The following is a 12,890-nucleotide window of genomic DNA, read 5'->3' as shown; positions in this document are numbered from 1 at the left end:
GTTGAAGTGTGTTGTTGATCTTGAAGTGTGTACGTAATTTAGCTAAGTATGACTTTCTATGTTGTTGAAGTATGTTGTTGAAGTGTGTTGTTCATAAATAAGTGTTGTTGAAGTGTGTTGTTGATTTTGAAGTGTGTATGTAATTTAGCTAAGTATGACTTTCTATGTTGTTGAAGTGTGTTGTTCATAAAAAAATGTTGTTGAAGTGTGTTGTTGATCTTGAAGTGTGTATGTAATTTAGCTAAGTATGACTTTCTATGTTGTTGAAGTATGTTGTTGAAGTGTGTTGTTCATAAATAAGTGTTGTTGAAGTGTGTTGTTGATCTTGAAGTTTGTATGTAATTTAGCTAAGTATGTCTTTCTATGTTGTTGAAGTATGTTGTTGAAGTGTGTTGTTCATAAATAAGTGTTGTTGAAGTGTGTTGTTGATCTTGAAGTGTGTATGTAATTTAGCTAAGTATGTGCTCTATGTTGTTGAAGTATGTTGTTGATGTGTGTTGTTGATCATGAAGTGTTGTTGATAAAATAGTGTTGTTGAAGTGTGTTGTTCATCATGAAGTGTTGTTGAAGTGTCTTGTTGATAAAAAAGTATTGTTGAAGTGTGTTGTTGATGTTCAAGTGTGTATGTAATTTAGCTAAGTATGTGCTCTATGTTGTTGAAGTGTGTTGTTGATGTGTGTTGTTGATAAAAGTTAGTTGTTGAAGAAATGTTGTTCATCATGAAGTGTTGTTGATAAAAAAGTATTGTTGAAGTGTGTTGTTGATTATGAAGTGTTGTTAAAGTGTTTTGTTGTCCATGAAGTGTTGTTGAAGTGTTTATGTAATTTATCTTAGTTTGTGCTCTATGTTGTTGAAGTGTGTTATTCGTCATGAAGTGAATGTGATATGTTTATTTGGGTGAATGAGTCTTGTTGAATCATTTTTTTCCTTCTCTTATCTTATTAGGTTTTGCGACAATCCATTGGAGCAATGAAACCATATTTATGCCAATTCATTAATGTATATGCTTTTTTGTAGGTTGTTAGGAATTTTTTTTGTTTAAATGTAGTTATTTAAATAGTTTGTTCGTACCAAAATACATTTGTACCAAGTTATTTAAATAGTTATTTACAAAGTTTGTTCGTTTTGTATTGGTCTGTAATGGTACTTGTAATGACAGGGCGACAAGCAAAACAAGATTCGATAAAAAAGAGGGCTATTAAAAACAGTGACTAAATATACAAATATGACATTTAAATTGAAAAATAAATTTGTCATCGTAAAAGTTTTATTGATATTTAATTAAAGTTATGGTAAGTTAAATAATGACAGTTAAAAAGTGTCATAAATCATATATAATGACATTTAATGTTAGTCGTATAATATTAACAATGACAGTTATCCTCCGTCATAAATTGTGAACTATGACAGTTATCCTCCGTCATAAAATATAAACAATGATAGTTATTAACTGTCATCGAAAATAAATAATGACAGTTACAACCTGTCATAAAATGTAAATTGTGATAGATATTAACTGTCATCGTAAGTAAATAATGACAGTTATAATCTGTCATAAAATATATCATTCGTGACATTTATTATATGTCACGAAAATCGTATTTTGTGACAATTTTTTACAACTGTCATAAAATACTTTCCATGACTCCAGCATCAATGACTGCAAAAAACTGTCACGAAAACTTTTAATGACAGCATTTAACTGTCATTGTAGGCCCTTTTTCTACTAGTGCATGTTCATCTTCTTCAAAATAGTCTTGATAATTCAACTTTTCTTCCTCTAATATCTGAAAAGCTTTTTCAAATTTAAGTGCATGCTCAAGCATAAGATATGTAGAATTCTATCTTGTTGGAACATCCAAATAAACAAGAGTTTTGCAATCAATTTTCTCTTGCTCCACACAAGTTTTAAACTTTGTCAATCTTTTAGGGGATGATCTAACATATACCGTACAACATTACAAACACAAGCAATCAAATCATGCATTTCTTTTAATCTCTTATTTACAATCAAGTTAATTATGTGAACATAACACCTCATGTGTAACAGTTCTCCTTCCAAGATTAGGGTTTTCCAACTTCAAAATTTTTTCTCCCTACCTAAAAGCGAAATCTATTTGAAAATCTTCGAAGGATTTAAGATATCAAATCATATAATTCAAATTATAGAGAATTATAATCAATCAATTTGCAGATTATAATCTAGTAATTACTAGATCATTACATGGGTTGAAACAATTAGGACAAATGTGTTACAATCATCTAAGTATATATTTATGAAAAGAAAGTTATCACAATAATTCAACTTGTCCATGTGTCTTTATTAAGAAATCACAATGAGAGTTTGCTATTATAGTAAATGGAACTCCTAAATAACTTTTAAAGACAATAGAATATATATAAAAAAAATTGGGATGAAAGATCTTGGAAAAACAAAATTTTACCTTGGATTGCAAATTGAGCATTTAGCCGATGAAATTTTTATCCATCATTTGACATATACTGAAAAGATTTAAAAAAGATTCTACATGGACAAAACACACCCATTTAATGCTCTTATGTAGTTCGATCACTAGACGTGAAAAATGATATCTTTTGACCTCGAAAAGATAATGAACAGCTACTTGGTTGAAAAGATAGGTACACTAATGTATCTTACTAAACAACACCAGACCAAATATATCATTTTGAGTTAATTAATTAGCAAATATAGTTCTTCTCCGACAAAAATATATCGAAACAAAGTTAAGCATGTACTTTGTTCAGATGCTGGATAGTTATCTAACTCACACATAGTAAGATCTTAAGCAGATTGTATGTTTACATGAGGAGGAACTCTGTATCTTGGCTATGTGTAAAGCAAACCATTACAACCACTTTAGCAAATAATGTAGAAATTGTTGCCATTCATGATGCTAGTAGAGCATGTGTGTGGTTAAGGTCAATGACTCATCATATTCGAGAAACATATGGTTCGTCTTTCGATAAAAATTTACCAGCGATATTGTTTGAAGACAATATATAGCACAAGTCAAAAGATGGTAAATAAAAGGAGATGAAACAAATCATGTCTCACCAAAACTTCTATACACATGACTTTGAAAAAATGGTGACATCATTCTTTCTTCAAAAGACAACTTGACTTATTTATTTACAAAAACATTACTCGAATCTACATTTGAGAAGTTGATACATAAAATTGGAATGCGATATTATCTAGAGAATTTAAGTGATGTATTCATGAGAGATACGGAAAGATTACACTTTTTCCCTTGACTATAGTTTTTCCTATTAGGTTTTCCTAGTAAGGTTTTTAATGAAGAAATTATTAAAGTATATAAATTGATGTACTATTTCTTTCACTAGAATTTCTTTCCATCGAGTTTTTTTTCTAATATTGTTTTAAAAAGACATTTATTTTAGATAATATGGATATCTAAGGAGAGTATTGTAAATATGATTATATATTGTTTTTTAGATATCTATAACCTACATATATTACCAAATTTCATAAACTCTCATTTCATGTTACCATATTGTGACATTCATGCTATGAAATTCCATAAAATAACATATACAATGTTATGTCCTATAAATAAAAGGACAAGGTCCTTTAGTAAGATACACTATAATTGAGTTTAATTATTTTCTATACTTTCTCTCTTTTACGTGCACTTCTTTCTTGTTTTGTTTGTTTTATCTCGGAATAGAAAATGCATTTTTCAGGAGAAATAAATGAAAAAGGGTACGAAATGAAGCAACTAAACATTTATTCTGGCCAAGTGGCCTCATTGTTTACATGATTTTTTGACATATAACTCGAAGTCTTGTCAAGTAGAGGTCGCCTAGTAAGTTTAGGAATATTGAGGTCATTTTGTTCAGAAATTAAGTGGCTTCGATTAAACATGTCTACAAAACTTCACCACTAAGGTTCGGTCAAAATAATCTCTAAACTGCAATAAAAAAAATAAAAAAAAAGAAAAGAAAAAGATTCTGTCAGACATCACCATAAACTGGGAATGATTACAGAGAAGCCTCAAAGTATGTTATGAAAAAGTCTCAGAGACCTTCACGCAAAATGCAGGAGATATAAGTTTGAATAGAGAATAAAACATACGGAGAAAGAAGAAACAGTGACGGGGAAGAAAAATATATTGCATAATCAGGCAAGACAGGGGTGCTTCATTCTTGCTATATTCACACTACCAACTGCCTTTTATTCATGTTTTCAAAAGCTTTGGCTCTAATTTCTAATCTTCCTTAGGAATTCTATTGAAAACCCAAAGATAGCAGCTGCCGACACTGAAATATAGTGGTCAGCATATGAATATAAGGAATTAATGGAACGCATGTTTTGGTAATGTTCCAGTACTGTATAAAAGAACTTCCAAGTAGTGTTCAGTTTTGTCGTGTAAAAGAAAGAATATCTAGCTTCCAGCCTTTTATTGTCGTGAGACATCAAGTCATGATGGACGACTTACGGATGAAAACAGATAGTGAGATAAATGCCTGCTTTACATGATGGAACAGCTTCCTTGACCGCCACTGAGGTAAAATAACCATTACTGTATTATATATGTAGGTAGAAGAAAATTGAAGCATTGAATGGAGAGAGTCGTTGATCAGAAATAGGTAACCTTTTATTGTCTTCGTAGTTGCTCAACGCTTCCTCAAATTTCAGCCAAAGAGGACCTGTCTCTTGAAGATCTACATTTTGCGGCCCTGCTATATAAGCCTGAACAACAAACTGGCGAGTTCGTTCCCTGATCAAAAGTACCACTTCAGATACGGTAGTTGGTAGATAACTGTTTTATAGTTTGAGTGATAATTTTCATCCTAGAAAAAAAAACATACCTCCCTTCATAGTCGGATAACCAAGCCAAGTAGGCAGCACCGAAATACATGGACACAAATGGCTTGGTTAAATCGTCAGTAGAATCAAGTCTGTATGCTCTGTAGCTCAACTCCCTTACCCAACAACAAATGATTAACATAAATAATGTTACTAGCCCACAATGGACAATCATACAATGAATAAACATATGCTGATATTGTTTAGTAAAATTGATACAAGATTGACATACATATAGAGCCAAAATGCAGTTGAATAGTCAATCCCCATTATTCCAGGACGCGATCCAACTCCATTAATGAACCGCATGCTGACTACCTCTGCTAAAGCGCATAGAACAGTCTGTACACCAACGAGAACTCATACCATAAATAATTTTGTGAAGAATGTTAAATTGAATAAAAGTTTAGAATAATGAGTCGAATGGTTCAAAAGAAAATTGTTCCAACAAATATCTGGAAACGGTTGTAATCTATCAGTTCAAATTGGTGTTAAATTTTTAAATGAATAATTCATCAACACATTTTGCCCTTCAGGGGTCGAGCAAAATTAAAGGGACAGACGTTGAAGGTGTGTATGAACTTATTTAAATAAGGATATGTTCTATAGGTTGTACAACTATGTACTCGAATACTAGAAGAAGTTGAATGTGTGTGGAAATCCAGGGATACTATGGGTTACCTGATCAACAGTACATGTGACAATTATCAGTGAGTTTTTGTTTAGGACATCTTAAACTTGGCCAAGCTTCATTTCTCTTGATGGTGTTCCCTTTCTAATTTTCTTTCCAAATTCCAAGCACACTCCTTCCATTATCAATTCAAATTCTAGAGCTTTTGAGTGAGGGTTTGTTGGATAAATGGCTTCAATTATTCGTCAAATGTTTCACGTTAAAATAGGGGCGATTTTTATTTTTTGTTTATAGTATATTTCGCTGTAGCATATTATTACTGTAGATATAAATAAGTTTTCCGGCTCTCATCCTTATTTTATTGACATACACTAAGAAAATGGAAAAGTATCAAACGAAAGGGAAAAGAATTTGGAAAGATATATTCCAGAAGAAAGTACGGGATTAATTGGCTGGAGACTTACTGGTTTAACTCCTTTTGTACTGAAATGTTTTGAAAGAATAATCTCAGCAATGGCCTGCAAGACGATGCCAGTTAGAATGCAGATTACCTTTTACAAATTTCGAACGCTGTTGGTTTATTTCCCTCAAAAAGTTGGAGAAATCAGATGATAGAAGCTAATAATATGTTAGCAAGCTTGTGAAAGAAATTTCAAAGTCTTTCCTCTTTCTCGAGAGACTTTAGAGATTAGAGCATTGATAAGAGGCATGTGACTACAAGTTAGTAGTTGGAGATAGTTCTAGATCACTGCAAATCTGAATAGGAAAAAAAAACAACTTTCCTACAAATATAAGCTGAATGTGAAAACAGAGAAAACCACAGAAAATAAGTATTCTTATGATGTATGAGAAACTTATTAATTTTTACCTTCAACTCTACTCGGGAAACATAGGGTCTTTTCTTTAAATCATGAGAAAACCGTACTTTGCCCTTTTTCTCTCCAGATTTAGTCCACTCTTTTTGAACATCAGGATTATTCCACATCTCTTCCATGTCCTCAGGGGTAGCTCGACAATCCCAAGATGTATAAGTAATAGCTGCGTCCTCTTTGAGAGGAGAAAATAGCGTGTCATTTTCCATGAAATGCAAATACAAGGATGTCCGCAAGCATGTATGTATGCATCCTGTACTCTAGTGAAGAGACTTAAGTTGCATATGTAATAAAGCCAAAGCTCATGTAGGACATCCCAGAGGAATAATAAGCAGAAACAAGGTAGCAAAAATTGATTCACACTAATTATGTATGTAGGAAAGGGTGACTATGAAGTCCAACTTCTTGCGCTTTCCTCTTATTTTCTCTTCGATAAATCAATTGATTGTTCTCTCTTGGGAAGATTATTCTATGATGTGATCCAAGAACACTACGCGATGTTTTCTTCATTTATAATACTAGTTTTCTTTTGTCCTTCTTTATCTTTGGTTGTAATGGATGGTTAAAATCAGTTTATGTTGGTAAACAGTGTTGAATAATATTACTTTCATGAAGTTTGAAAAAAGAGGACTCTTATGTATTTCTTTAGCCCAAAAGAGTCGTCTTCCGGTTCTTTTTTTTCCTGCATTGTTGGACCCCTTTCCCTTTTCCGCTAGTCTTTGAAGAATAAAAAAAGAAAAAAGAAACCAGTCCTCTACTCCAGCTGTCCATGTTTTTAATATCGAGAATATGATTCACAAGTAAATGAATCATCAGTAGCATATAAAGAAATGTGACCTGTATTCCCTGAAGCAGGTGGAGGGGATGCAGCAGAGGTGGAGACTTCATTGATATGTTTCCTAGACATAACCAATGTAATGGTCAGTTTAAAGTTGGAACATTGTACTAAGAATGTTTTCTTTCTATCAAGACTCATAAGCACTTAACCCATTTTAATTAGACATATGTTTATTTACAAAGGGTTCAACTGTAATACCAAAAACAGCTAGCACCTATCTGGATTAGACACACGATTTTAAATGCAAGCCCCAAGATAGTTTAAATATCAGAGATAATCAAAAGTTTATGGTTTCTGCCAATATGTGCAAGTTCTGCTGCATTTAGACTCATCACTTCATTTCAGGTCAAATGTCAAAAGCAGAGTAGAAACGTTTCTTTATACCTGAAGCGAAACATGGTTATAAAAAAATAAAAATAAAAAGAGGAAGGAAAGAAACATGATTATACTTGAAAATGGGATAAATTTAACGGAACAACTACAAGAGCAAAATTATAGATCCGGAGGCAAGTTGGTTTGGTGGAAGTTATGATTGTAAAAGAATCAAAATTATAGATCCCCAACTTTTTGACTAAGTTTATTCATTTATTTATTTACTTATATTTTTTTAAAAGACCAACCAATCAAGTTTTGATGAAAAAAAAAAGTTTCTGTGATGGAACTCACTCATGCATTATGAGAATAACGAGGCGAGCTAAATATAAGCTTAAATAATGCCAAAACTTTGTACCAAGCAAATAATATCCCCAAGTTGTTCAAGTAGGTTAGATTTTCATGTACCTATTTAACTGCTAACAGGATTAACATTAACCAACATTTGAACAGAATAAACTTTATTGCAGTTCAAACTTATTCATCAATAGGATACGAGCACCTGGATGGAAGACTTTCTTTTACTGATAGATATCGTTTCCAGTATGGTAAAGTTGTTTTGTGAGTCGCCTTTTTTATACCACCTCTATAGGCCCTAACTACAAACTCTTCACTTCTTTCTCTGAAAAGGAGATTGGTTATTAATATACGGAACCATATATTTAGAGGGTTAATGATATTAGCTACTTAGAGGAAAAATATATAAACTGGACTAGAAACCGAAGACAATTTACAACAAATAAATGAACAAAATGAAAATCCAGTGACTTACTTCTGCTCAAAGTTCGATAACCATTTAAGGTAAGCAGCCCCAAAATATACACTGACAAAGGGCTTATTCAGAACTTCTGGGTTCCCTTCTAGTCCATAAGATTGATAGCCCAATTCACTGCAAACCAAAAATGCTACAAGTTTAATGTGTCCTAACCAGATCTTATTCAATGAAATTCGTTATGTATATATTTAAATATGAAGAATATATAAAATTCTGAATCTTCATACCTGACCAACCACTCAGCAGTTTTAAGTGTTATTTGCATGATCCCTAATGTTGTTTCCTTGGTTTTTTTGTCATAGCGTGTTGCAAGAGGCTGTCTATCACTCTCAAGTTCTGCTATGGCACAGATCATTTCCTGTGCAAATTATGAATCTTTAAGTAAAGCAACTATTTTCTGTGACTACAAGCGCTATGATCATAAGAAGTCACTGTGTGTATGTGCTTTTCCTTTTTAATAAGAATAACCACCTTCATTGAGGAGAAAAAAGGAGAATACTTGTAAAAAAGTATATGAAGTATCAATATTAGCACAATGAATTAACTACAAGTAGACAGAGCATAAGCGCAAAAAAATGACAGGAGAAAAACTTACAGAATCTATTTTGGAACCAAAGTGCCTCTGCACAACGATATCTGTCACTGCCTGGAGAACAACACAATTCACAATCATTCAGGTTGCTACATAGCATTCCTAGTCTAAAAATTTGTCCATCAAAATTAAAGAAGAAAATAAATTCTTTACATGCTCTACGTCAGAAATTGGAAAAGATCTTGAATAATCAGAAAGCAAATAATCAAATTCCTCGAGAAGATAAGTAGTTGAAATTTAAACAAGATTGCTATTTTCAAAATCAAGCAGGAACTTTATTTCGTCTGCATACAATGAAGGCGTTAGAGTATTTAATATTGATGTAAATGACTCCTTAAAGTTCGGGTAGAAATATTCAAGTTAAAGGCAAAACGGTTGCTTCATGTATCTGTCCATAAACATTATAGAAAGAGTATGACCTTCATCTCAGTCTGAGTCAAATAAGGCTGTCCATCAGGATCTCGTGAGAGGTGAACCTTTTGCGTTTTGGACTCTCCGGCATCTAACCATTCAGCGCATACTTGAGGGTAACTCCACATTGCTTCCATGTCTTGTGGATCAACACAATCATCCCAGTATTTAAATCCAATAGCCATTTTTGACCTCGTCTGTAGCACCTCATTCCCAAAAGCATAGTATGTTAGTACCAACACAACGTGTTGGCCACAGAATTACAAGCGAGCACAACATAATGGAAAAAAAAGTCGACAACTTATTATGTGCAAAAGTGTGAACGAGCCTCCTTAAGTGAAATCATACTTTTGGTGCGAGAGGTTCGACTTGGCCGAAGGAAAGCCGAATAAGCTCAACAGCAGCGATGCATCAAACGTGAGGTGCTGCTGGGTACGCTTTAAGATAAAAACTAACCGTAAATTATTCCTTTAAAATCCACGATTTTACAGGTTGATAATAGATATTAAACAATAGCATCTTACATTCATCTAATGCCTATTTTTTTTACCCCCATATGAGGAGTCCAAGCTGGAAATAAGATATATTCAAATCGGGAGCCTAGAAAAATGAAAATTGTTGAATTAGGTAGGGAGAAACACAAGGAATGAGAATGAGACTGATTGCAACAAAACAAAAGGGCTATTTTCTTCTTTTGTCCAAATTCTCCAAATCCAATAACAACAAAACCTTCAGACTCTTAGCAAATAGCAAAGCAGAAAAGAACTTGGGAGCTCCTTTAGCCTTAAAGGAATTCATTCAAAAACAGGGCCTAGGTTGTAATAATCATCTAAAGTACAAGCAAATAAACGAACATAAATCAATCAATACCCATAATCTGAGAAAGTGTAGCAACGACCATTTTACAAATAAACTGAAACAAAGGTTCCGTAAAAAGGACGAAGATATTAAAGCTAGCCGAGAATGTATAAGATGAAACCTCTAGGAATCCATAATAAATCATACATTATTGTACCAGAATTCAATCAAAACGACGTTGGAAGAGAAACAGAAAGGAGAGGAGGATGCAGCAGAAAGAGATGGATTACCAGAAGAGCAGACAAAGGATCAGAGAATGCTTTTCGTAGAGGTGGATTCCATAGACGCCTTCAAAACCTGTATGGAATACGAAGGATATGAGATTGAAGGTGGACCATTGTTGCCGGAATAGGAGAAGAATGAATGTTTTTCGTGGGGCGCGTGACAGGGATGTCTCGCCAAATCGGTTGGCAGCTTAGCTTGTCATAACCCGCGACACGTGGCGTGCTTTCTTTTGGTCTCGTGGCTCTCAGGTGGTTTTTGTTTCACATTTCACTCACTCTTACACCAATGTATCCATTTCAAATAAAGAATATGAAGAGAAATTTATTAGTAAGATATCAAATGAAAATAGGGTTGTTTTCGTATTTTCGTAACAGCAGAATTAATTTAAACAATTATCCACTACAAATTAGTTGATAATAAACTAATGATAATTTGTTTCTTAACATAGTTTTATGTTTAAAAAATTGGTGAATTACTTCTTGTAATATGTATAGATAAATTGGAAACTTTTTTTCCTATAATTTGAAAGAAGTTAAAAAGTTAGGTGTAAGGTTTATGATTATAACTTAACTCATGGTTTGATAAGAACTTTATTAATAGTCCTTATATTGTTAAGTGGATTTTACAAACCATAGAGATTATATATATATATATATTCTCAGGTATGGTAAATGTTTGATAAAATTATTTAGTGGCAATAACTTCAATAAGATTTTTTTATCAACATGGGCTAAATTGTAACAAAATAATTTTAATTAAACTAATCCCAAACTACTACTATCAAAATAGTATTTTAATTAAAGGAAAATTATTTATTATGTCATAATAATTATGAAACATATATAAACAAATTTAGTTATTAAAGTTCCAATACAGTAACCTTGACAAAGGTTGACATTTGAAGACAATTTTGTAAATGAAATTAATATGTTTTAAAAAGTTTGATTATATAATATTCTCCATATTCTTTTCACTTTTACCTCTCTTCTTTGTCGTACCATACATTGACATATTCATGAGATTATCTTTCCCTCATTTAGTATTTCTCATTATAAAAAACTCAGAAAATTATAGAAAGAAACAAAATTAGAATTCACAATTGAATCAATACATAATTCACAAACCACAAAAATATAATATTAACTCAGCACCAAAATAGAGAGAAATGTTACTTACATGGCAGACTTTGAGACTTCAATAATTGATTTTGCCTAATTAGTTGTCAAAATCTATCCTTTGGTAAGAGACGAGGACTCTACCAAAGTTCACCTTGCTATGAAAAATCAATCATAAAGTTATATATCTATATAAATAAATGTAAAATATAAAATCCCTTCCAAATGACGAAAATCTATTTGTATTTCCATTTTTTCAATTAGTTTAAGAGTTTGTAGACTTAAAAGCATGCAAAACCTTCGAATATATATACATGTATATTTCAATAGAATTTCAAAAGATGAATATGTAGGTTTTATTTTAATATTAATAATTATAAATTTATAACCATTGTTGTTTGATTTATTGCATTGGATTTTGGGTAGTAAATAAATTTGTAACAACTATTATTAATGGGAAATTGTATTGGGTAACACTATGAGAATATGTTTTAAGCAATTATGGCACATATTTTTTAAATTTTGTAAATATGGCAAATTTTAATTTTTAAAATATTTTGGAGATATTTTTTACTTTAAAATTTTTATTATTCCCAAACTGCCCCTACATTCTTTCCTCTTTATCGATCATCTCTCTTTGATGTTTCATCTTTCACTTTCTCTTCTTCTTTTTTGTAAACCTTTATATCATATTTGTATTCATAATAAAAAATTAATCTAATAATAAAAAATGTTTGTTTTTCTCAAACACTATTTTTTGGTTGGTTTTCTGTAGGTTCTTTAAAAAAATAAAAAAATCGTTCGTTCAATCTCCATTTTCGGCATCTTTATCTTCTTCTTTTATTTTTCACCATTTTTTATCCAGATTTTCGATAATCATTTTTTGTTAAATCTAAGTTATTTCTTCAAACTTCTTTCAAATGGTTGCTTTCAAACACGACAACATTCTCACTTTTTAAAATACATTCCATCTGAAATATTTTATTATTCTCAAACTACCATTCAATAACTTATTTCTTCTCCTGTTTTTAATGTCCTAATCATCTCATATTTCTTCTCCCACTTTTTAAGGCCCCAATCATTATTTTTCTCCCACTTTGTATCAGTTTTGTATATTAGTGTTGTGATGTACTTATATTATATGTAGTAGTTGGTTGATATACTTACTACATGATTTCCATTTTTTTTTTAAATTTTATTCAATTCAATGTAGTATTATTAAGTATATGAATGATGTAACTTAGTGTAGCAAACATATAATATGTATCAAAATGTACTAGTGAAGTATATTAAGTGTATCATCATAATCTCAAGTGTATCAAGTGTATTTTAACCAATCGAACGTATCG

At 31.7% G+C, this 12,890-nt stretch overlaps 1 protein-coding gene across 10 annotated transcripts; it reads right to left on the bottom strand.

The window, feature by feature from the left end:
- Positions 1 to 3,744: 3,744 nt before the first annotated feature.
- Positions 3,745 to 10,721, bottom strand: LOC103489631 (uncharacterized). Of its 10 annotated transcripts, XM_051086378.1 has the most exons (16): positions 10,432 to 10,703; positions 9,868 to 9,943; positions 9,692 to 9,780; positions 9,352 to 9,540; positions 8,936 to 8,986; positions 8,568 to 8,698; positions 8,338 to 8,454; positions 8,068 to 8,187; positions 7,193 to 7,254; positions 6,352 to 6,530; positions 5,948 to 6,001; positions 5,085 to 5,194; positions 4,855 to 4,968; positions 4,638 to 4,763; positions 4,482 to 4,545; positions 3,745 to 3,953 (listed from the first exon to the last, which is right to left on the bottom strand). In XM_051086378.1, the coding sequence occupies exons 4-15, from the start codon at positions 9,526 to 9,528 to the stop codon at positions 4,515 to 4,517; spliced, it is 1,272 nt and encodes a 423-aa protein (XP_050942335.1). In that variant the 5' UTR covers positions 9,529 to 9,540; positions 9,692 to 9,780; positions 9,868 to 9,943; positions 10,432 to 10,703; the 3' UTR covers positions 3,745 to 3,953; positions 4,482 to 4,514. The 10 variants fall into 10 exon arrangements, with proteins under 10 accessions (XP_050942335.1, XP_008447094.1, XP_008447088.1 ...); XM_008448872.3 differs by lacking the exon at positions 9,868 to 9,943; XM_008448866.3 differs by lacking the exon at positions 3,745 to 3,953 and having other exon boundaries at positions 4,135 to 4,545; positions 10,432 to 10,702.
- Positions 10,722 to 12,890: the final 2,169 nt, after the last annotated feature.

This window comes from Cucumis melo, chromosome 1, assembly GCF_025177605.1.
Source record: "Cucumis melo cultivar AY chromosome 1, USDA_Cmelo_AY_1.0, whole genome shotgun sequence".
NCBI classification, from domain to species: Eukaryota; Viridiplantae; Streptophyta; class Magnoliopsida; order Cucurbitales; family Cucurbitaceae; genus Cucumis; species Cucumis melo.
This window is presented reverse-complemented; position numbering and strand designations above follow the sequence as displayed.

Bases quoted from the DNA above. Each gene is read 5' to 3' on its own strand.
- LOC103489631 (XM_008448865.3), bottom strand. From the start codon at position 9,528: ATGGCTATTGGATTTAAATACTGGGATGATTGTGTTGATCCACAAGAC. The intron at 6,531-7,192 runs GTCACATTTCTT...CTCCTCTCAAAG, and splicing joins ACCTGCTTCAGGGAATACAG to AGGACGCAGCTATTACTTAT. The intron at 4,969-5,084 runs GTATGTCAATCT...TTGTTGGGTAAG, and splicing joins ACTGCATTTTGGCTCTATAT to GGAGTTGAGCTACAGAGCAT.